The sequence below is a fragment of the Parus major genome, chromosome 9, assembly GCF_001522545.3.
Source record: "Parus major isolate Abel chromosome 9, Parus_major1.1, whole genome shotgun sequence".
Lineage (NCBI taxonomy): Eukaryota > Metazoa > Chordata > Aves > Passeriformes > Paridae > Parus > Parus major.
Genome location: NC_031778.1, coordinates 14,230,817 through 14,253,284, shown reverse-complemented (window position 1 = coordinate 14,253,284; position 22,468 = coordinate 14,230,817). Strand labels below are relative to the sequence as shown.

Sequence of the window (22,468 nt, the reverse complement as noted above, 5' to 3'; positions counted from 1 at the left end):
TGGTTATAGCTGCCTTTCTTTTCTCCTTTTACTTTTTGTTTTAGATGTAAATAAAGAGCTAATTACAGTTAATCTCAGTGTAAAGGAATGAAATTTTAAAGAGTGAAAAATAACTCCCATCTGTTGGATTTGCAGTAACGTTTTGGGGTTTGCCTTCTACTTGGAAGGATGCCAAAACTTATCTTGCTCAATTTAAAGTTTTCTTTGCACTATTTAAACTGGATTTTTAATAATTTATAAAAACAAACAGAAATGGAAATAGCTTTTCAAATTATGTTTGGTCATGTTCTTTATGTGGTGGTTGCTAAAATGTGAACACCTCTATCTGAAATGAGTTCAAATCCCACTGCCAAATTCTATAGGAACAGGTTGAAGACCTTCTGGAAAAGCATCTATTTTTCATAGTAGTGTATTGCATTTCTCTGTTTCCTGCCTGCTGAGGCTCCATGTGCCCAACTAACCAGCCCCAAAACCACTTGTTCCAAGGGAGCTGTTCCTTAAATAGTTATTATTTCAGACAGGCTCAGAACCCCATTTTTTGTGATGGGTATGTGCTACTTTTTGCCCCATCACCTCCACTGACTGTTGAGCTCAGGGAATTAATCCATACTTTGTGCTCATATGTTATCTTTCATCTCAGCATCTCTAAGCACTTTAGAGATACTAAGGTCCACTGCTGTGGTGTGAGATGGAGAGAGGTTGTTCTAAATGTGGCTGGGGAAACAGAGGCACAGATTTCAGAAGCCTCTACTAATGCACTCAGTTCATGGGACAACCATTTGTAAATTCTCTAATGCCTGATTATCAGGGAGGCACTACAGTTTTTCATGCACTGCATTTGGTGATTGGTGTGTGCATACAGATTACATGTACATTAGCCAGAAACTCATATTTCTACCCTAAACTAGAGACTTCTGAAACCTTCAGCCTTGGAGACTTATAGGAGCCTAGTAAATGGCAGTGTAAGGAGTACAAATTCCTAGTTATTTTTTCTCAGGTTGGTCCTGTTGCAAAAAGTAAAACCTCACTTCCCTCCCACCACAGTAACGTCCAGGCCCCCACCTACATGAATTTATTAGCAATCTGTTAAGTCAAAGCTCTGAGATGTGTAAAAAAATACTTAATTTGTCAGTAAGAGCCATGCAAATTCACTGTAATACAAATAATTGAATTTGTTCTGTTGAGAAATAGCCCCTCTTCCTTCAAGCACAGCTAGCTCCCAGCCCTTGTTTTTAAGAATGGATCTGGGTGGTGGGAGGATGTTGCTGCCCAGCTGGCAGGCTCTGGAGGTCTTGAGGGCACCTAGCCTTTCTGAATGAACACAGATGTGCTGCTGGATCCCAAAATGTGTTGCTCTAGCAAATTGTGCTGGTTGCATTTGAGCTGATGTGTTGGGGTGCCTGAAGGACAGAACTCCACTGGAATAACATCCCCGTGGACTGGGATGGGATTCCCCCATATCCGTTCTCTTGAAAAAAAATACCCACAGTCTCAGTGCATTTATCTTTCTCCTCCTTCCTTGTGCTATGTGGAATTTCAGGAGCCTGTTTAACTGTCTCCTTGGGAGGTTTCACACACACAGAGTCCCTGACCACAGGCCATAGAGAGATAGAAACACTTTTCTCCAGGTTTGCTGTGTCTTCCTTTTCTCCCACTTCACAGGGGAACAGTACCTTGCATTTCAGCCCTGTTGAATACTCCAGGAGGGTAATGTTTCCCCCTTATAAATTTTTTTTGCCCCCTTATCTGACAGGTGCAATGACTGTAGTTGCTGAGATGAGGTTTCAAAGAGCAGGAGGGAAACTCAACCCAGCTGCGTTGGTTTTGCACAGCCTGGTTTTTGGTGGTGATGGGTGGGGGAACAGAGGTGGCTTCTGTGGGAAGGTGCTGGAGACCTCCACCATGTCCAGCAGAGCCGGTCCCTGGTGGCTCTGAAGATGGGCAGGCTGCTGGTCAAGGCTGGGCCAGTTGGAGAGGTTGGTGGTGCCTCTGTGGTAACGTTTTTGGGAAGAGGATCAGGATAAAGTGGGGCAGGCACAGTTTTCCTTCCAGTCAGAGAAGAGGAGGTGAGAACATGTGAGGGAGAACAACATGGAGACACCAAGATCTGTGGAGAAGGAGGGGCAGGAGGTGCTCCAGGTGCCAGGGCCGAGGTTCCTCTGCAGGCCATGGTGAGACCATGGTGAAGCAGCTGTGCCCTGCAGCCCCTGGGGATCCATGGGGGATGCAGAGATCCACCCACAGCCCCTGGGGATCCACAGGGAAAGCTGTGCTCCAGTGGGAGATCCAGTGGAGAGTGAGGGCCCTGCTTCCAGGCTGGAGCAGCCTGTCCTTGGTGTGCTGCACCCCATGGAAAAGTGACCCATGCTGCAGCAATTTTGGAAGGACTGCTGCTCGTGAGATTGGACCCACGCTGGAGAAGTTCCTGGAGAGCTGTCTCCCATGGGAGGGACCCCACAGTCTCACAGGGGATGGACTCCTCTCCCTGAGCAGTGGGAGAAAATCTTTGTGATGAACTGATGCAGAAACCTCCATGCCCGGTCTCCCTGTGCTGTTGGTGGGAAGGAAGGAGAGGTTGGGGGAAAAAAGGTGTTTTAAGGGCTTACTTTACTGCTTATTATTCTTCGCTGATTCTGTTAGTAATAAATTCATTTGCAACTTAAGTTGAGCTGTTTTGCCATTGAAGTGTTTCTCCCAGTCCTTATCTCACTTTGTTAATTTTTTTTCCCCTCTCCCTTCCTTTGCCCAGCTGTGGCAGGGGAGGGTGAGTGAGTGGCTTTTGTGGGTGCCTGGCACTGGGCCAGTGTCAAACCATGACACCAACTTCCCAAAGACACTCAGTGATTACCTCCTCTCGATGCAAAGATGTGAGCCAGCCCAGGGCTGGGGTCAGCACAGATTTGAGGATATGAAGGCATCTGCTTCCTGGCATTGAAGGTGCTCAGAAATGAAAATTTCAGAGGCTTTTCAGATTTTTGGCCCTTTGCAGCAGGGCTTTAGTGCATAGCAGTATTTCCTTGTGTCTCTGCACCTCATAGCCTTTGGAAATGTCAGCAGTGCATGTATTGCCTTTTGTTTGTCATTCAGCTGGAGGAATGAATTCATTGCCCTTGTGAGATCAATCATATTCTCCCCAAATAATTAATATTGATGACAGTCACAGCACACTGCTGCCTGCAGCTCCATCTCAGCCTTCCCACTGTGTGGGTGCTGTGGGTCAGAGAGCAGACTTTCTCAAAGGAGGCTCCTGGACTTCAAATTTCAGGGTGCTGTTCTTTGAAGGTTGAATTTCAAGCTGCACTGATGGGGCCAGTGCAGGCAGAGCCTGAGCAAGTTCCTTGTGATGGTGCAACTGAATATTTGCAGAAGGAAACGTTAGAGACATGGGGAGCAAAGGAAATACACACATCACTGTGGGGGAAGGATTGTCTCACTTGTCTCACTTTTCCTCCTTTTTTCTGTGTGTACACAGCTTTTTCTAGTCCCCTTTGCAGAATGGAACTATACTATGCTGACCAGAAGGGGACAGGTGCTCTCATAGCCACCATGAGGGCCAGGTGGGTGTGTTGGGAATGTGGAGGGCTGGAAGAACCCCTAGAAAACTGTTTTTAAGTGAAGTGCTGTCTTGGGGGAGGCTGCTAGCTCCTGGGCTTTCTATTTTTATATTCCTTTAAATTGATTGATGTGTAAAGCACACTTGGAGCAGCCTGTCTGAGCTGCAGGACAGGGATTGAAGCATCTTGATGTCTTATTCTTGTTTGCTTTTACTTATAAGGTTAAATGGGATTAAATTAACATGATTAATATAAGTACTAGGTGTGAAAATGCTGTGTGGCCCAAACTTGAAAAAGAAAAATTAATCTGACTTGCTTTTACCCTTGAATATGTTGCTCATCCCAGGATACCCAGAGTGACTTGAGGAAATCGTTCTCTTACGCCTCAGGAAGAGCTGGGGCTTCCACACTGGCAGCAGCGTGGGTAAACCTGATAGTGATGCTGGAGACATTGCAGTTGTTTGAGGAATTTGTGGCACCACAAGAAGGCAGATTCTTGGGAAGTGAGAGACAGTGAGGATGTGCTCTGGAGCATGGTGGTGGTTGGAGGATTTTTGCCTGTTGTGTTCCTCTCTGGAGGAACAAGAAGGGAAAGATATTGTCTGAATATAGAGCAGCCATCCTGGGAATCTGGTCCTCAAGCACTTAGTGCTGTGAGGGGAGGAGATGAAGGAACAGGTATGCAGCTGCCAGCAAGGGCTTGAACTTAAGAAACTCTTGGAGTGTTTTTGACACTGAGAGCCTACTGCAGGTGATGCTGAGCAGGGCTGGGTGCAGCCCCTGGTGTGGCAGGGGAGATGTGCAGTGGGGCTGGTTGGACCAGGCTGGGCTTGCAAGGAGACGCCTCCTGGGAAAGCTGCTCTGGAGTTTGAGAGTCCTGAGCCTGTCCTGAAAAAGGCATTAAGCCCATCTGAAAACCTGCTCAAGTCTGGATTGTATCCTCTGGATTTAGAGACTTGTGCTGAGCTAGCTTGGGGCTGCTGCTGTGCAATCTGTTGCACAGTGTGGATGTGTTGCTGTGTCCACTGGGGCAGTAGAACAACCTCCTAGGGAGGGTACTGGAGCTGCTTACATTGTAAAACCATTAAAAAGGTCAGCAGGCTGAACGTATAAATTAAATGCTTGTTGTCAGATGTCTCCAAGTGTTCCATGACACTTAATTGGAACTTTTCCAGTGAAGGGGGGAACCTCACTTTGGATTTCTTGAATCTTCTCAGCTCTTTGAGCCACACTGATTACAGATTTCTATTTTTCTGTGCAAAGATCAGTTTCTCCGTTTATTTTGCGGTAGCACAATACGTGCATGTTTCTCAGAACTCTCCCTTCACTACAACATAGCTGTCCAAAATAGAAGCATTGTGTCGGGCTTCATGGACGATCTCAGCTCTCTTTGAAGCACGGCTGGAAACTTTTCATTCCCTGGCTATTCACACATAAAAAATAGCCTGTCTTAGCTGGATACCTTTTGCTTGAGCACAGAAGGGCTCTTGTAGCTTATGGTTGAACTGCTCGGTGGCCAGCGTGGATCCATTTGTAATCCGTGCTGTTTGATTTTATAGCTGTGGCTCTACTTGCCCCTCTCCAGCCCACTCCACAGATCTCTAGGCAATAGTCCCAGCTGCTTGTTTGACTTGGCCAGGTGTGTATATTTTGTAGAGGTGACAGAGAGCTCGTTTATTTTGGATGTATGAAATGTAGTGTGTTCTGCCTGCTAAATTGGTGGCAGAGTATTATCAGTGGCACCCTGGACTCCAGCAGAGCAGTGTGCAAGATCTGTAGCATTTCTGCTTTTCCAGCTTCTGAGAGGACCCCAGGAGAACTGCAAAGGAAAGCAAGGGATTCCAAATTTCTTCAGGTACATTTTCAAGCCCGCTGCTCCACTTCTCTCCCCATGTTTAGATTGTACTTTGTCTTTTGAGAGGGAGAAAAAAAGCTTCTTTCTCTGAATTGTCATTGTTAGCATTAAATCTGCTAAGCCAAAAGAGTGCCAGGAGATGGTATCTAAATGCCAATAGCAAATCACAAACTCCCTGCCTGGAAATCTCGCCTTCATTTCCCAAACATTGGCACTGGCACAGGTAAATTTTGCACTACCAAGGAAACTCCCAGGAATGACTCACTGTGAATGAAAGTCTCCACACTTTTTCCCGAGCCTCTGAGCTTGAGGGGAGGCTGCTGCCAGCTCTGCCCTCGGGAGCTCTTGGAAGGGCAGTGTTGCTTCTGCAATTTGTGCTGCTCTGTTGAAGGAGAAATAGCTTGGGATCACCTCCCATAGTGACTCTGGAGCATCACACTGCTGTGCTTGTTCATCCACTTGTTGGGGATTTTGTAAAATGTCATTATTAAAAAGCCATCAGGCCACAGTCCTGGGCCTGGATGTGCAGGCAGGAAGCCAGGGAGGGGCTGTGGTGGGGGACAGGCAAATGGAGCACCTTGGATGCCTGGTGTCACGTCCTTGGCTGGAAGTGAGCTGCCTGAGCCACTGGTTAAGAATACTATTTACAGATTTTCTTGTATGTTTGGTTTTGGTTTGGTATTCTTTCCCTTCAATGTACTCAGTAGCCCTGGGTGTAAAGCTGTGTGCCAATGGCCAGGTCTGGCCAGGCAAGGCAGAAAATCCTTTGTGCTGGTGACAGGAGATACCTCTCACCAGGGCAGCTTTCCATCTGACTCCCACTAGTTTATTTTTTTATCCCCTCTGCAAAAGCAGGTGTGTAATGCCTGCTGTGATTCTAGCTAGTGAAAAGCTTTCAGGCTGCTCAAATTTCAGCATTTCCTTTGGTTCTGATGACATAAATGACTTTTGTAATAGAAACATTTCAGAACAAATTCCTTTCAGCCCACTCTGCTGTCAGGCATGCGATGGCCTGGTGAGTGCAGCTACCCTGGCACAGGTGGGACCCAGCATCGATTCTGCAGGTCCCTGCCTTAGATGTGTCACCAGTGGATGCAGTGACTGGGTCACACCTATGGCTTCTGTCATATCCCTGATTGCAGGGCAGGCTTTAGCTCTGCTTGATTCCTGCTGAAATGCGCCTGGCTGTTTGGGAGCTGCTGCCGAGACAAATCGGGCTCCCTGCCCTCAGGAGAGATGTGAATGTTTGTTCTGAGGACAGCGTTGGGGGCCCTCTGGTCAATGTGCCTGTGTTTGAAGTGATGAGTGTGGCGTAGCATGCACGAGAGCAGGCAAAGTGCTGCGAGCTGCTTTTGGTGCTCATCATCAAACTGCTGCTGGATTCCTCCCTGCTCTGCTCCTGGCAGCCATCTGGGGATGAAAATTGTAATGAGTGTGGTTATTCCTCCTGCGGGGTAAAAGCTGGACTTCCAAAACCCGTGGCCTGTCTTTCTGCCCAGGTGTCACATTCATTTTCTCTGGAGGGCTGTCCCTGGGACTGACCAGCTCTCTGCAGAAGGGGCCCTGCTGTGGGCAGGACAGAGGGGGGACCTTGGGCACACAGCAAAGGGCAGTGCCAGGCAGTGCCCACGTGGCCTCTGGAGGAGACATGGGGTCAGAGACACTGCGCAAACCCTGGCTAAGTGGCACCATAAGATGGTTTATGCTACAGTAATCCACCTTTTGTCTGACTTACTCCTGCACATACTGAAAAGCAAAAGTGTTTCCTGGAGGGCTGAAGGGCCTTTTCCCATTTTCCATTAGTGTTTTTGATGTTACTTTTCTGCAGCTGCTTTTTCAGGCTGCCCTTTGTCTGCCTTTTGGATTCTTTGAATTTACTTGAACTATGCATCTATTTTTTTCCATAAGAAAACGCAGCACACTCATCGAGCAGCCTTCTCTGGTGCTGCTGGGTGATGATGCAGGGAGCCAGGGCTTGTGGGCACGCTGTGATTGGGAGCAGAGAGCCGTGCCCCTTTCTTGAGCACCAGCTCTGCTCTGCAGCCCATCAATCAACCTTCGAGTCCATATGGCACAGAACCAAGGCATTTCCTAAGCTAGCCCACTCCGGATTTTGACAGCCTTCCTGTTGTCTGTTTTGGGGCTCTCAAATGCTCTTGAGTTGGGACAGAATTACAGAAAGAAAACAGTATGAAAAACCTGCTTTGGCTGAAATGATTTAATAACTTTTTTCAGAAACTGCTTTATTTAATATTCCCTTTCAGTCAGAGCACTTAGTGGCAAGGTTCTGAAGGGTGCTTTTGTTCTGCAGGCCGAAGTGTGACTTCTCAGTGAAAAGCAGAAAACCTATCAGCTCTCCCTAGAGGCCTGTGGTTAGGAGGGACAAAGGCATTTGTCTTGGAAAATGCAGCATTGTTCTGTAGAATTGGTAGAGTGTCTTTGAGAATAGGTCTGCAGTAGTTACTTTGAGTGCAGTTCTCTTCGTTAATTACTTGACTTCTGTCTTTGGTTTTATAATTATTTGGAGAGTGCGTGGGCTTTGCAGGGTCCATGCTGCTAAAGGGAGGAGGGAATTATGCCTTGCTGAAGTCTGTTTGACAAGAATGTTTTATTAGAAGATGTTTTATATAAAAATATTCACGTTATTTTCTGACATAAAGGCCACTTGTGACCAGTATGAAATGAAAAAATCAAACCTTTCCACCCTCTTTGATATTAAAAGCATGAGACACTTCCATGACTGTGCTTCCCCCCACCCCACTTTTCTTTGCTCCTCAGTAGACAGAAGGTGAAAGTTTGAAGAAAAAAGTGCTCAGGAAGGAAAAGGGAACAATTTCTGATTCGAAACAAAGTGAACATTTCAAGATAAATTCCTTAAAAAAAAATTCTAGCAAGGGCTGTGATGGATCATTTTCCCTAACCGCTCTATGAATTATTATTAAAATGTTAATTTATGGAGACATTAAGAACACCTCAGAGTATATTGGTCTCGTGAGAAGTTCCTGGAGTGCTGAGGATGTATCAGAGCTCTCCAGCTACCTTCTGGCTGTTTTCTAGCTGCAGTGTGATTTCTGAGCTGGTAAGCTCTCCTGCTCACTGATTTTATTCCTGGCTCCCTTTAGCATTTCCTTTTATTTTTATTTGCACTGGGTGGATGCAGCTGGGTGAAGCCCTGTGCTGCAGCCTGGGTTTGCACTCCCTGGCCTCTGTCTCCTTTGGCTGCAGCCACATAAACTGGAGTTTTGGTGCAGTTCTACAGAATTGCGCAAATTCATCCGACGCCACTGGAGTTGCATCACAGCCAGGAAAAATGGTGACATGTTCTGTCCTGTCACGAAACACAGAATCACATTGCTGGGAAAGGTTGAGAAAACTTCTGTTCCTGGCATGACCAGGGTGGGTTGTAGTCCTGTGGTGTCCAGTTCTTAAGGGCATTGCAAAACCTACCCCTCTCTGCAATGGGATGCAGTTCTCTTCTGTGTCACCACAGGGCTGCTGTGGGAAGACCTTTTTCTTTGGGGGATATCACAGGTTTGGGGCTACTTGGTTTTGGGTTTTTTTTTTTAGTAATTGTGTGCCATAGGAATGGAGCTGGGCTGGCAAATGCTGGTGTGGTCAGGGCATCCAGAAAGTTGTGATGCTTCCCCTTGACCAGCCCTTGGCTCTGTGTGTGTCCCTTCCATGGCCCCTTGCATTTTGTGTCGAGTGGGAGCAGCCAGGGCTGTGGTCAATTGTGTCCCTTTTCTGTAATGGAGAAATTGCTGTAATCTGACAGGCTCTGTGTCTGTCTGTCTCCACTGATAAGATCTCAGGAAAGCCTGGAATGAACCAGAAGTAAATCACTCTATGTGTAAGGCTTCTGATTTTATAGCTAGGTAGAGCAAGGAAAAAAGGACTTTCCTACTAGTGGGCAGAGCATGGAAATCTTGGATACCTTGCTCACGGGAGCAGAGACCTGGTGGCTCTGTGAGGCAGCTGAAAGGAGCATGTTCCTGTGAGCATAGCTAATGGATGTAAATATTAGCTCGCTGCAGAGTTCATGTATCACCGAGTGAAATGTTGTAGTTTATTTTGGCCTCAAGCCACACAAATGGCCTTGCTCAATACAAGGAAAACTCATCCAAAGTCTGTAGTTGTTCCTGCTTGCTTCGGGGCTGAATTCAGTCTGATTTGTGCAAAATGCAGGAGAGAGTCACTGGAAAATAAGGGTGAGTTAGGACACGCTGTGCATTTAGCTAATGACAAATGGAGAGGGAACCATGAGGGATCTTTATTATGGGAATGATTCCCCGCCACTATTTACGCCCCCTCTCTTCAAGCATCTCAATTACCAAAAGTTCCTAAATTCCTACCAGAAGTGTGGCATGTTGAATCTCTCTGTTCAGTCTAATGGCATAAAGATGTTTTATCTTTCTTCAGCATTTCCAAGGGGTAGGAGTACTTAATGTTGTTTCTTCCCTATGGAATCTTAAGTAACATTGGGAGCTGGTTGTAGGTGGCAATAGAGAGGGGTTTGATAAGCAGCTGGCATTTCAATTTGGAGGAAGGTGGTAGGGGATGATCAGCCCTCTCAGCTGGGCCCTGTGGGAAAAAAGCCCTTACTTTCTTCCTTGCTTCTTGACCATTTTTGAAAGCCTGATGGCTTCAGAGGCAGTGTGCAGCCCTTTCCATGGACTGTGCTGGGAAGAACAGGCATGCTTCAGATTTTCTTTGTCTCTTTGAGATGTGCCCAGCAGAGGGAAGGCATCGCACAAAGGCTTTTCAGATGTAAGCTCTGAAAAGGAAGGATTCAATATCCGCTGCTGGGTTTTGAGTAGTGCAGTTCACGTGTTGCATTCTTGTTAATCTCTGCAATCTGTACAATCTTAGGTGTTCTCTGCTTATGCACAATGCCCTTCTGTGTACTGCATATATTCTGGACAGGTTTTTGAGGGACATGTTTAAGGGAGCTCTGTGGCTTCTCCCCCCACACTTTCAGTGCACCCTGATGGAGCAGGTTTCTCTGTCTTCTCATGAGCACATTCCTGACAGTATCACCGTGCTCATTACTGCATCTGCCTGGCAGAGCTGAGATGCTTTGATGGAGTTCAGCCTTTTAACCATCTCTTCTCCCTTTGTGATCTGACAGCACCCAGGAATATCAAATGTGACCTTAACCCCTTTAATGAGAGCATCTAGTAGATGTCAGTTTTCATGACTACCAGCTTATAAATTGCATCCTGAAAAACCTAGAAACAGAGGGAAATTTAATTCCAGTGAGTGAGCAGCTCTGAGAGCTGAATGCCAGATACTGGAGCGGGCAGCCAGTGAAACGCTGGCAGTGTACATTTATCTCAAATTGCAGGAAATTGTGTTCTGTAGCAGGAATGGAAAAGTTTGGGATTGTTTTTTGCTTATCACTGCTGCTTAGAAAGTCTAAGCCTTTGTTTAGATCATTTCTAAAAAGTGTACAAACCTGGCGCTTGTTTACCTCCTGCGAGTTCCAAGGCGGGTTTGACTGGGAAGAGCTGGTGAGGCCGTGTTTTGCCTCCAGTGCCTTCAGGAGCAGGCTGAAGCAGGCAGCTGGCCCCTTTGCAGGTCACTGGCAGCAGACCTTGCCAATTCGGATTGCTCTGGTGTGGCTGTCCCGTCAAAGTGTCGAACACGTGTTCGATGTGCCGCAGCTGCCGCGAGCGCTCTCTGCACTTGTTAGAGATGAGCAGAAGGAGGTCTTGGCAAAGAACCTTCTTTTGGGAATCAAAACTCGGGATTTGTAGCCTCCATTTGACTCCTTGTGCTCCTTGATACACTCTATTTCGGTGAGTCGAGTCAATGAGCTGGGCTGTCCTCTTCAGAGCCATCACCTCCAGGCTTGGCAAGCTGCCTGCAGGAGGAGTGATGCTGACATGAGGGTGCTGTTCTTAAGGAATCTTAATGAAATAAAACAGGCATGTCCCAGAATTAAAGGGTCACTGGGTTGATGGAGGTATAAGCACATTTACTCAGAGTTTAAAAATGGCCTGCAGTGATAAAGCAGTGTTAAATAACCAGGTCTGTGTGCTTTGTCTACCAGGATGAAGATGGTCAGTGTCCTGCTGGTTTCACTCTGGCTGTCCATGGTCACCCTCAGCAGAGGCTCAGGTAAGGATGTGGACTGTGATGGATTCACTCACTTACTGTGCATAGAAGAAAACTGTCTCCAGTGAGTTCTGAACATTCACAATATTTCTGGATTAAATGGTTGTGTGTAAAATACTTTAGTAAAATGCATGAGCACAGTGTTAGCTCTAGGGGGGTGTTGTACAATGCCCTGTGTAGAGAAAACCAGTGTGGTGTGAGCAGGCGCATGAGCAAATAGCAAGAGCACCTCGACCTAAAAGTGCTTTGCAAACTCAAAGTGTCCCCTTTGTCAGTATCATTATTGCCCTTCTGTGAGGGGTGAATCCAGGGCTTGGCCCATGGAGCTGCCTTATCACTGAATTGCAGGAAGGACCCAGGCTTGAACCTGACCTCTGCTATCCCTGGTTGGATCTGGAGGGGACTGAGATTCAGCTCTCCAATTCTGACTCATGCCTCAGCAATGCAAGGGGAGAGGGGAACTTCTAGAGTAAGAGGAGCTCAGATACCCGTCTCACTGAGTCACTTTCCTGACAGGAAATATGTTGTCATGCTCGCAGCTCCTCTGGCACTCGTTCAGCCCAGCTCTTGTGAAGAGGCAGATTGTGCATGTCTCGGCTCCGGACTTCCTATTTGGGGGTGGAAGGAGACAGCATGATTTGCAGGAGGCAAGTGGAAGGGGGGAGGGAGGAAAGAACAGGAGCTGGTTTTATGGGGGGGAAATGTTCAGAAATAAGGCCTGTGCAGGGATTTGATGAGTCTGCCCGTGAACTCTTGTCCCTCTGCAATGCTGGCAAGCAAGCAGTTACAATATACCCGGAGCAGATGAACAGCTCTTCTGTCATTCTCTCTTGGACCACACTGAATTATTGTGGGCCACATCCACAACGTGCACTTCAGCAAGGTTCATCTCAGTGCAGTGTTCATGCAGAGGCTGAAGCCTGGGAGGTTTTTCTCCTTGGGCTGCCCAAGGGCTGCAGGCACTCACAGTAGGCTGTGATCTTTAGTGGGGGATGTCCCGTCCTGGCTAACAGGGGCTGGGTGGAAGTGGTGAGCAAAGGAGAAAGAATACATGGCCTAGGTCTCCTCCACCGAGCCCTAGGTAGTAGGAGTGCCTTGGGAAGGAGGGACCCAGCAACATGGATCTCAGCTGCTTGCTGGGAAAATCCCCGCTTTGCTTGTGCTTCTGGACGAGCTGTTCTGCTCTCCACCAACGCAACATCCTCCTCCTGCTGAGACAGCATTACAACACCCCACGTGCAGTCATCTTGGGTTTTTGCAGAAATGGGAGGTAGGTGCAATTGAATCAGGATTGCCCAGGAAGTGTTAGAGCAGCTCTAAGAGCTGACGCAGTCGGCTGGGAAGAAGCTGATTTCAGTCAGGTGAAATGAGCACCCTAGCATTTGGGTCACACAGGCTTGTGCCAATTGATCTGACAGAACCAGAACCCTCTATGCATTTCTGCAGGGCATTTAGTACTTCTTAAATATTTCTTTAGCAGAGTTTTGCTGCTCAGGATGACCAGAACCCTTATAGAGTCCAGCAAGACTGTAAGTCAGGGGGTGATACATGAGATGTGTGATCAGTTAAAATACACTTCTGCAAATCCACTGCAGTGTATGCATTTAATTTCCTGGCCGTCTGCGGGTGTCAGACACACTTTTCAGTTCAAAGCTTCCTTTTTGTGCCATGGACTTCATAAACCAGTTTGGGCTGTCAGAATGCCCTTTGTGATTCATGATGGGCTTGGATGGCTGTTTGTACTTGAATGGAGGGGCAGCCTTCTGTGCAGCCCTCTGTTGCACTGCAGGGTTTCCTGGGACTGGCACCAAAAGGAGACTGGAGCTCAAGTTTCACCCTTGCAAAGTCACAAATACAGAACAGTATGGGAGACTGGCCTTGTTCTGGAAATGTTAAACCTTTTTGGCTCGCTTTTCCTTCTTGAAGCAGGGCATGTAGGTGTGGGGAGCAGAGTTGAGATTATCTGGAGTGAATGCAGAAGGGCTGTGCACAGTCTACTGCTGCCCTGGTGGTCACCTAATACCAAGCAGCACCATGGGGATGGGTAGCTCTCACTGGGGAAACTGTCTCCTGGTATATTTAACATGTGTGATTTGGTAGGGATTTGTCATTTCAGCTGAGTCCTTTTCTGTGCTTTGACTGTTAAGTCATGTAGTGCTGTGTTGTTTGGACCAGATCTCTCTCCAGCCCAGGCTGGACTGAGGAAGGCTGGAGGCAGGGACGGGAGTCTTGTTGTGGTTTCCTGCCACTTTTCCTGCCTCTGCCATCCTTCCCAGTGGAGCAATTGTCAGCAATAGTTATAATACTGACCAGGGACTGCCCAAGCCAGGGGTACCAGCTCTGCTGAGTCCCAAGCTCTGTGAGCTTTCAGAGGAGAGGCGTGGAATCAACACTTGCTAAATTTCAGCTCTAAAATACCAGCACTGCTCTGGCTGCAAGTGGCCTTTCCATCCAGTTAAGCCACTATGGCTGTCAGTCTCTCTGGCAGTGCATCAGAAAGCTTTAGCATTATGCTTCACCCTACTTCCTACTGGAGAGACAAACCCACAAACTTTATTTCCCCTCCAGATTTTGCCTACAGCACTCTGGCTCTAAACATCTGTTCTCTGGGCTCTGCTGTTTCTGCTGCGTATGGAGGCTGGTGCTGAAACAAAATCAGTTGCTGAAAGGGAGGTGCAAGCTGTACAAGGGAAGAAATGTGATCTGAGTAGTGTAGAGTAAAAGATGTAGAGCCTGAGACTGAATTGGTGCCTGAGTCTTCTATTCGCTCATGCTGAATGCGTGGGCAAATCCTTTCCTAGTGTTGAGAATATACACGATCTGCAGTGCCTGGGTTTAAATTCCTCACTCGTGACCTTTGGGTCAGTGTTTGCAGTGGTATTCAAGGTCTTCTGCTTTCCTTGCCTAACTAAGCCATCCTTCAGATGGAACTCATGTTGTAGGGTGCTTAATGAACCCAGATGTTCTGATAGCCAGGGAAGGATAACAAAAACCAATGGGTCTGGTCATACAATAGTTTCTTTGGCACTACTGAAGTCATATAAATATACTCTGGCTTAAAAGAGATGAAAAACCAGGTGGACAAAGAACATAACAGCTAGTATGAATACAGAATAATGTTATCTTCTTATTTCTGAACAGAGCTGGCCAATGTTAGATATCAACTTATTTATAAGATGTAGCTGAAATTGTACTTCTTGTTCCATTTTCTTTCTCTCTGATAACTGGGCTTCTCTCCCACCCTCCAAGAGTTCTGAGCTTTTGCAGGGTGAGGGCTGGGGACATGACCATGGTTGGGAGTATTGTTTTAGGGAATTGCAAAAGCAGAAAAATATTGTTGCCAGGAGAGGAGGAGCAGCCTCATGCTGATTATCTAACAGACCCATGTAGTGTGAGCAGGTACCTGCTGTGCATAAGTAGCCCTTTGGTGGGGGGAATCATCATGTTTGCACAGGAAATGCCTCTGTAGCTCCCTTGGGGGCTATCAGACAGGCTGTGTGGTAGGATGAGCCCAGGACTGGGCCAGAATAGTACCCCAGTGTGGCAGGTAGTGGCTGGAAGGCAGCCAGGAGCTTCTCTCCTGGGAGCTTTATTTCAGGCTTTGCTGTTCCTTGCTGGATTGTGAACATGTCTATTTACACTCCCCCATATCAGAGGCTTTCAGCTACTTTGGTTTTGTCTGCTCTGAAGTTGGCTCCAAAGTGCCAGATGCCACCAATACTTCTGGGTTCAGGTGGTGGCTGGAGCAGTGGAGTTCTGGCTGCAGTGAGAAAGAAACAGAGGTCTGGCTCCAGAGGTCAGAGCCACTGCCTGCACTGTCTCTCCTGAGTGCTGAACTGCAGTGTGTGTCTCTCTCACACTTAGCAGAGAGGCAGAACAGTTGCTTTTGGCCAGGGGAAATTTGCAGATTAATAAATTACTGTCTGTAAAACACTTTGAAGATGGAAAGCCCTGTACAGCTCCTCAGGATTATTACTGTATGGCTCTTATGCTACTGATGGGGTTCCAGTGGCCTTATTTTCCTTATGATTTGTGACAGCCCCAGAAGCTGAGAAGCTTATTTTAGTGTGTAAAGTCAAAAGAAAAATAGATTAAACTGCATTATTGTTTTCTAAAGAGACCAAATCCCTCCCCCACCATCATCTCCTGGGATTTCCTGACTTCCTCCTACTCTTCCAATCTCAGCTTCTTGCTGTCCTAATTTAGGATGTGATTTTATAACCATCCATACCCATCTGTGAGCTACTGTGGTTGTAGAAGTTTATGGCACTTGAGGGCATGAAGTCATTTGACACTGAGGGTGTTGAAAGGTGCACAGCCCCGGAGTGGATGGAGATAAAACCCATGGAGCAGGGCTGACCTGGGTGCAGACGTGTCCCCACAGCCGCCAGCCTCCCTCCACACCAGCCCGCTGAGGAGATAAAACCTCACGTCTGCTTCTTGTCAGCTGAGGAAATGGGTTGTGAGGGGGGCAGGCTCTGTGCAGGCATCTCCATGGTGTGACCTATCTGCATTGAAGAGCAGGAATGTGTGGAGGAAAGCAGCCCTTTTTGGGTGTGTTGCTGATATGGTATTCACCAGTCACTTTTGCTCCTCTGTGTGTATCAAATGGGGCATCAGGGAGCTGTCACATCCCCCTCCCACAGCCCAGAGCTGTGCTCTCACTGTCAGATGTTTTGTGGCACCCAGGTGACCCTGCTGAACTCTTGGACCTTGCAGTGCATTTTATTGCCTGCTGTGTTTGATCAGCTCCCATCCTTACCTGAGGACAACTGCTGCAGCATCTTCGTGATGCAGACATCCCTGTGGGATGGACAGGGAAGAATTGCTGACTGTATATTAAAGCAGGCAACACCTGGCTAAGTGTGGTAACTGGGCTGCAAGGGTTTAGCTAAGCAAGCCTGTTGGCAGAGCCAGGAGTTTAGGCTGGACCTTGTCAAGTCCCAGTGTGGTGTCCCAGGCACACGAGAGCCCCTGCCAGCTTAAGCACAGCTCAGCAGTGATGCTGATCAGATAAACCCCCTTTTCATGTTGCCTCTCCTACAGATGACTTTGCAATGAGAGCAATGGGGTGTTCCATTTCCTGTACTTATCCTCTTCCTATGCTGCTCTGCTTTGCTTCATGCAAAATTTTTCTCAATGAAGTGGGATGGAAAGTAGCTGTTTGCTCTTCTTATCCTTCAGGGAAGCAGTTCATGCCCCTACCTTTATCGTTTTGATCTCAAATTTAAAGAAAGCCTCCAGAAAATTATGTCAAGCTTGCTAGAGAAATCTGAATATAAATTCTTTTTTTTTTTTTTTTTTTTTTTTTGGCCCAGTTGCTGGAGGTAACCAAAATACTCTGCCACATGCAGTAAACAGCTTTATGCACAGATAGAGAGTGAAGTCACAGAGCTCACTGTGGAGGAGTTCTAAGAGACACAAATAACGACTACCCAATGTTGCAGGCTGTGCTTGATGAGATAAGGAGATTCAGAGTCAGAAGAGCTGGGCTCCATTACAGAATCATCGTTTTTTGGATGTCTTGCTTTGGCTGTTTCCCCTGAAGTCAACAGAAGTTTATTCAGTCAGCTTGTCTTTCATGACTTTCACAGAGGCAGGTTTTCACACCTGTTTAAATTAGACATCCAGGGTCTAAAGTTAATCAACCACAACGTACAAGGGCTTTTCAAAACTGAGCCATTCTGCAACAGAAAGTCCTTTTCCTTCTTTTCTCAGCTGTCCTACCTGTCCAAATTATAAAAGAACCTGGGGTGACAGAGAGTCTCTGTCCTAGTGTGCAGCATCCAGATGAGAGGCTTCTGTGGGGCAAGACAGGATGAATATGATGGAACCTGGGAGAAGTGTAAGACCATATCACCAATGCCATCAGAGCAGAGCTACATGGATGGGGTTGGGCTGTGGAGGAAGTTTGTGCCAGGACCACTTCCACCTCCCTGCTCTGCTGGAAAGGCTGTGGGAGGAAGGCAGTGAGGTTACGAGAGGCCTCTTTGGATGCGTTTCCACTGGAAGTGAGATTATAAATTTCTGTGGAATTGGCACAGCTTCTAGGCTGATCCTCCAAGGCAGCATTCAGCTACAACCAGTTTTAGGTGTTCTGTGGTCACCTTCACTGCTGCAGAAGCAGTGAGAGCAAATGGTGAGAGCCAGCTGATCTTGGCTGGGCCTTAGCCAACTTCTACGTCATTCTCACCCATCTCAGCATGTTTTGCTTTGTGCCTCTTCTCCCATTTACGGGCAGAGCTTCTCATTTTTTTGTTCCATGCTTCTCTCCCTCTGCCCTGTTGCATGATCAGATGGGATACTACAGAGCAGAGAACAGCCGGGGAGCAGGAGGTGGTCTCCTGCAGGGTGGAAAAGGAAGAATGCAGACACAGGGGGTAGAGTGGGTGCTCCTGGCACTGGCATAAATGGGAGATGAACCCACACGTGGTGCTGGCCACAGCTGGTGCCTCCTGTGCTCACAGCATGGCTCCTCCATACAGCCTGGGTTCCTCTGCTTCCTCCTCACTGACTGAGCTTGAAAGATGGTGGTGAGGAAAATTTTTTTAAGGTTGTAAAATGGTTAAACTGGTCAAAATGGTTAAAATTATTAATTTTTGCTTAATTGCTTTGTATGATCAAAGCAATTAAGCCTTTTGCCTTATTGGTGCTGATTTGTTCATCAGGATAAGTGGCTGGCCTTGCTCCGCCCCCCAGGCAGAGGCTGATTCATACCAGCTTTGCTTTAAGGTACTGCAGCAGGGCCAGATGAAGAAAGTAGGAAGCTGTTGAGATCTGGCTTGGCAGCCCCAAAAAGGCAACTTTGTCCTAGGTCACAGCAGGAGAAGTGTGGCCAGGAGGTCAAGGGAGGTGATTCTGCCCCTCTGCTCTGCTCTGGTGAGACCCCAGCTGCAGTGGTGTGTTCAGCTCTGGTCCCAGCACACAAAGGACATGAACCAGTTGGAGTGAGTCCAGAGGAGGGCAACAAAATTGATCAGAGAGCTGGAGCACCTCTCCTATGAGGACAGGCTGAGAGAGTTGGGGCTGCTCAGCCTGGAAAAGAAGAGGCTCTGAGGAGACCTTAGAGCCCTTCCAGTACAGAAAACTGCAGGGCTTCTCACAAGGGCGTGTAGTGCTGGGAGAAGGGAGGATGACCTTAAGCTTAGGAAGGGTAGGTTTAAATTTGATATTAGGAAGAAATTCTTTGCTATAAGGGTGGTGAGGCACTGGAACAGGATACCCAGGAAAGCTGTGGTGATGTATGCCTGGAAGGGTTCAAGGCCAGGTAAAATGGGTCTTTAAGTAATGTGATCTAGAGGGAGATGTTCCTGCACCCACATCAAGGGTATTGGAACTGGGTGATTTTTAAGGTTTCTTCCAATTCAAATCATCCTATGATAGTACAGCCCCACCTGATGCTGCAGCTGAAATGGTGTGAGGAACAGGGGTCATTCAGCTGGCAGCACTGATGGCTTCGTGTCCTGCTGCCACAGCACAGTCCCAGTCTGCATGCATGGCAGGCCCCCTGAAGGCACATGAAATCAAGGTGGGCATCCTTATCCTCACCCTTCTTCCCTGCCTGCACTTTGTCTTCCAATTCTGGAGATGAGTGTTTCATTCCACCATGCAGCCTCCCTCTGTGTGATCCTCACTCCTTTTCCTAAGCAGGGCTGTGCAAACAGGACCATTTCTTGCCTTTTTCCTGCCTTGTCTGTCCCAGGTAGGTATTACAGGTCAGAGGCTGCCTCGCTGTGTAATTGCAGAGTGTTCAGCGGTAAGAGGGGTCAAGGTATCTGCAGTGCTCTTGATTGGTACTGAGAACAAAGTGGCTTCTTTCAAAATGGTTTTGCAGAGACATTTCTAGGAAGGTGCATTTGTGGGATGGTGTATTTTTAGAGAGTTTTTCTGTGTCCCTCAGGTGTGTGTGTAGTGCTCCATTTGCTGTGGAGTTGGATATAGCTCCATTCCTCACCAGTTTCCATTTGTTAGGGAACCTCTGGAATCACAGCATGAATGCTGATCCCACTTGATTTAATCAGGAGCTGCTCCAGCAGCTATTTTGTGCAGGAAACGTTTCAAGAGAGAAGAAGCTAACTTCTGAGGCTTAGCCAATGAAAACAAATGTGAGTTGCTCCAAATGGGCACAGCACCATAGAAGTTAGTGCTGTTTCTCACAATTAGAACTGGATCCTTGTGTCTTCTTTCTGCAGTGCACCCTCAAATATTGTTGCTGGAATCAGGTTATATCAATGTGTGTGTATATATATATATATATATACAGAGTCATAGTGGGACTGCTCTATGCCAATTAGCAGTCATGCCATTTTTTTTAGGCTATCTCCAGTTTACACTGACACACAAATAGTTGCATGCTGATGTTAGCAGCAAGTAGGCTCTGAATATCCAGTAGAACTTAAGGCAGTAGAAGGAGCACAGAATGTTGTGGGGAACTGTTGGATGCAAATAAAATTATAGCAATAATAATGTGGGTATCCCCTCTAGTTAATGGATGTGTGTGGACACGTTGCCCCATCTGCTGGGCTGTGCTGCAGAAGTGCCACTGCAGCAAAGGTTGCTGTTGTCACAGGGTCACAGCTGAGGGAAAGGAGGCTCACAAAGGTGTGTGTGAGGGGTGCCCTGCACGTTATACCCAGCAGATCCTGGCTACCTTGGGAGTAAAACACCCCAAAATATAGAAATAGCAGTGTAATTGTCAGCATGGCACAGGGAGGGAAGCTGTGGAAAGCACAATTTCTGTCCTTGGTGTTTTATGTACTGAGGACTCTTTGCTGCATCCTGTGGTGTTCCTGCCACCTCTGTTCTGAGTGATGGGTCATGGCAGTACTTCCTGAGCCCTTGGAGTTGTGCTGGGTGGCTTTGCCCTGGCAGCCAGGAGGAGTCCTTGCCTTGGGAGGGAGGCACAGCCTGGGATCTCACCCTGCACAGCCGCTCCTGTAGGTGTGGCTGTTCATTACCAGCAGGTATGTGCTGTGTCTGGAGTTCAGAGCTTGCAGCACCCCAGGGTGCAGCACTGGGAGCCACAGCAGCACCTGTTTGCTGTGACAGTGTCCCTGAAGCCAGGCCAACTCTGAGACAAAATCTCCAGGTACAGCTCTTACAGTAAAACAGTAACAATCTGCTCTTCCCAAGCCAAGAAGGCAAGGCCTGGGCATTGTTTTAGAGAAATGTAGGAAGAAAAAAAAAAGAAAACAGTTGTATTTATTTTCAATAGCTCATTCAGGTTGAACGGGTAAGTAGTTTTACAGTGCTGATTTAAGGGCTGTTGGAAAATGCAAGAGCTGCTCATGATTGCAAATTTCATTGATCTTGACTCCAAGAATTTTAGTACAGTAATGTTTTATATAGTTTCTTCTCTCCCCAGTCCTGCCATTTGAAGTAATAAGGATGATTTGCCTTTATGCAGCCCAAGAGGAGACTCAAGTTCAGGTGCTGGGAAGAGAACCTGGGCGTCCTGATTTACAGACCCAGGTCTGCTCCTTTCAGAGGGGAAGCCTTTCTTTACAGAAAAAAATGCCCTATCTCCATGAGTAACAGTCCATGCTTTATCATGCAGTTAGCAGGCTCATTTGTCTCATTACCACTCTAAGGACACTTGACTATGCCTATTCATGGCCCCATCAGCATAAAGCAGCCTGCCAGTTGCAGTTTGCCCTGATCATGGTGGTGATGGGTCATTATGCTCCTTCCCATGGTGTGAGGCTTCCAACAGTGGTTTGGTCTTTGAAAATGAGTCTCAGCACTGCTGTGGTAGCAGCCACAGTGTGTGATGCTGTGCACTTTTGAAAGATCTGTATGTTTTTAGATAATGAGCACTCTCTAGGTATTTGGGTTTGGGACTCCTATGAACAAACGCTTGTGTTCTGGGTAGCTCCACTGCCTTTTCCTAGCCCAATTAGTTCTCTTCCTCCAGAAGTAGCACTCTGTCATATGGGTGTTTGGCATACTGCAGGAGGAGCAGTGCAGCTTGCATTTACATTTATGTGTAAACCCGCCAGAAAACATTTCTATTCTTACTGGCCCAGATTCCTCCTGCCCATGACTAACCATTGCTGAGCCATAGGAGTTAGCATCACTGCCTTTAAGTGCTGCAGGCCTGTCTTCTCAAAGGATTATATCTGCCTTTTTTAATTAAGTAAGAATTTGGGGGCAAGCTACATGTCACTGTCTATTTAGGGAAGAATAAATGCCAGAAATCCTGCTTTGGGCCTGTGAAGTCAGTTCAGAAGAATTCTGAAGAACTGGGCTCAAAGAGCATATTGTGTTCTGCTTCTCCTCTCAGTCTGAGTTCTTCTAATATCTGAAAATGGGAGAGGCTTTGCAGTGTCGTCTCTGTGAGCCTGTGTGTGATGTGCTGAGACACTGCTCCCAAGGACTGCTGCCGGCAGCACACCCCTCTCTTGTTTGACTCATTTTGGGTTCTCAGACGTCAGGCTGCCCTAGCAAATGCCTCCCAGCAGCTCCAAGAGAGGCACTGGGAAATGTGCCATGCTGTGCTCTGCCTCGTCAGCGTGGGGAGACAGGAGTTGCAGTGACAGCAGCTTCTCCATGTGTGGCTCTGACAGCGCAGGTTGCTCTCAGGTTTGCTGACACCCTGGTACTGTGCTTTGCTTGCACCGAGTCCCTGCCCGCCTGGACATCCTGATGGGTGGGAGGAATGGAGTGGAGAAAAGTCCTCAGAAGAGAAATGGGTTTGGACTGCACTTTTTGTCATGAAACTGTTAATGACAAGAATATCTTTTTAAAAGAAGTAATTAAAGGAAAAGAGCTTTATGCAGTGTTTTCTCATGCTGGCTGGCTTCTGTGCCAGTCCCTGTCTGCTGTGAGCCACACTGAGCCACTGCCTGTTGTTGAACTGTGCCTGGGGTTTGCACCTGGGCACTGCCTGGGAATACTAAAGAACCTGCTGCTACCTCCTCTATACTGTCCCTTCTTCACCCCA

General features: G+C 47.4%; 1 protein-coding gene across 4 annotated transcripts in view; it reads left to right on the top strand.

The window, feature by feature from the left end:
• The window catches only part of IL1RAP (interleukin 1 receptor accessory protein), a 50,792-nt gene that overhangs the window by 5,267 nt on the left and 23,057 nt on the right, over nt 1-22,468 (top strand). For 2 of the 4 annotated variants that reach the window (XM_033516727.1, XM_015638123.3), the window contains exons 1-2: nt 3,476-3,557; nt 11,462-11,529. In XM_033516727.1, coding sequence (XP_033372618.1) covers nt 3,496-3,557; nt 11,462-11,529 — 130 coding nt within the window. In that variant the 5' untranslated portion in view covers nt 3,476-3,495. Of the gene's footprint in view, nt 1-3,475; nt 3,558-11,461; nt 11,530-22,468 lie in introns of those variants that run through there. The other 2 variants (XM_015638120.2, XM_015638119.1) reach the window with 1 other exon arrangement.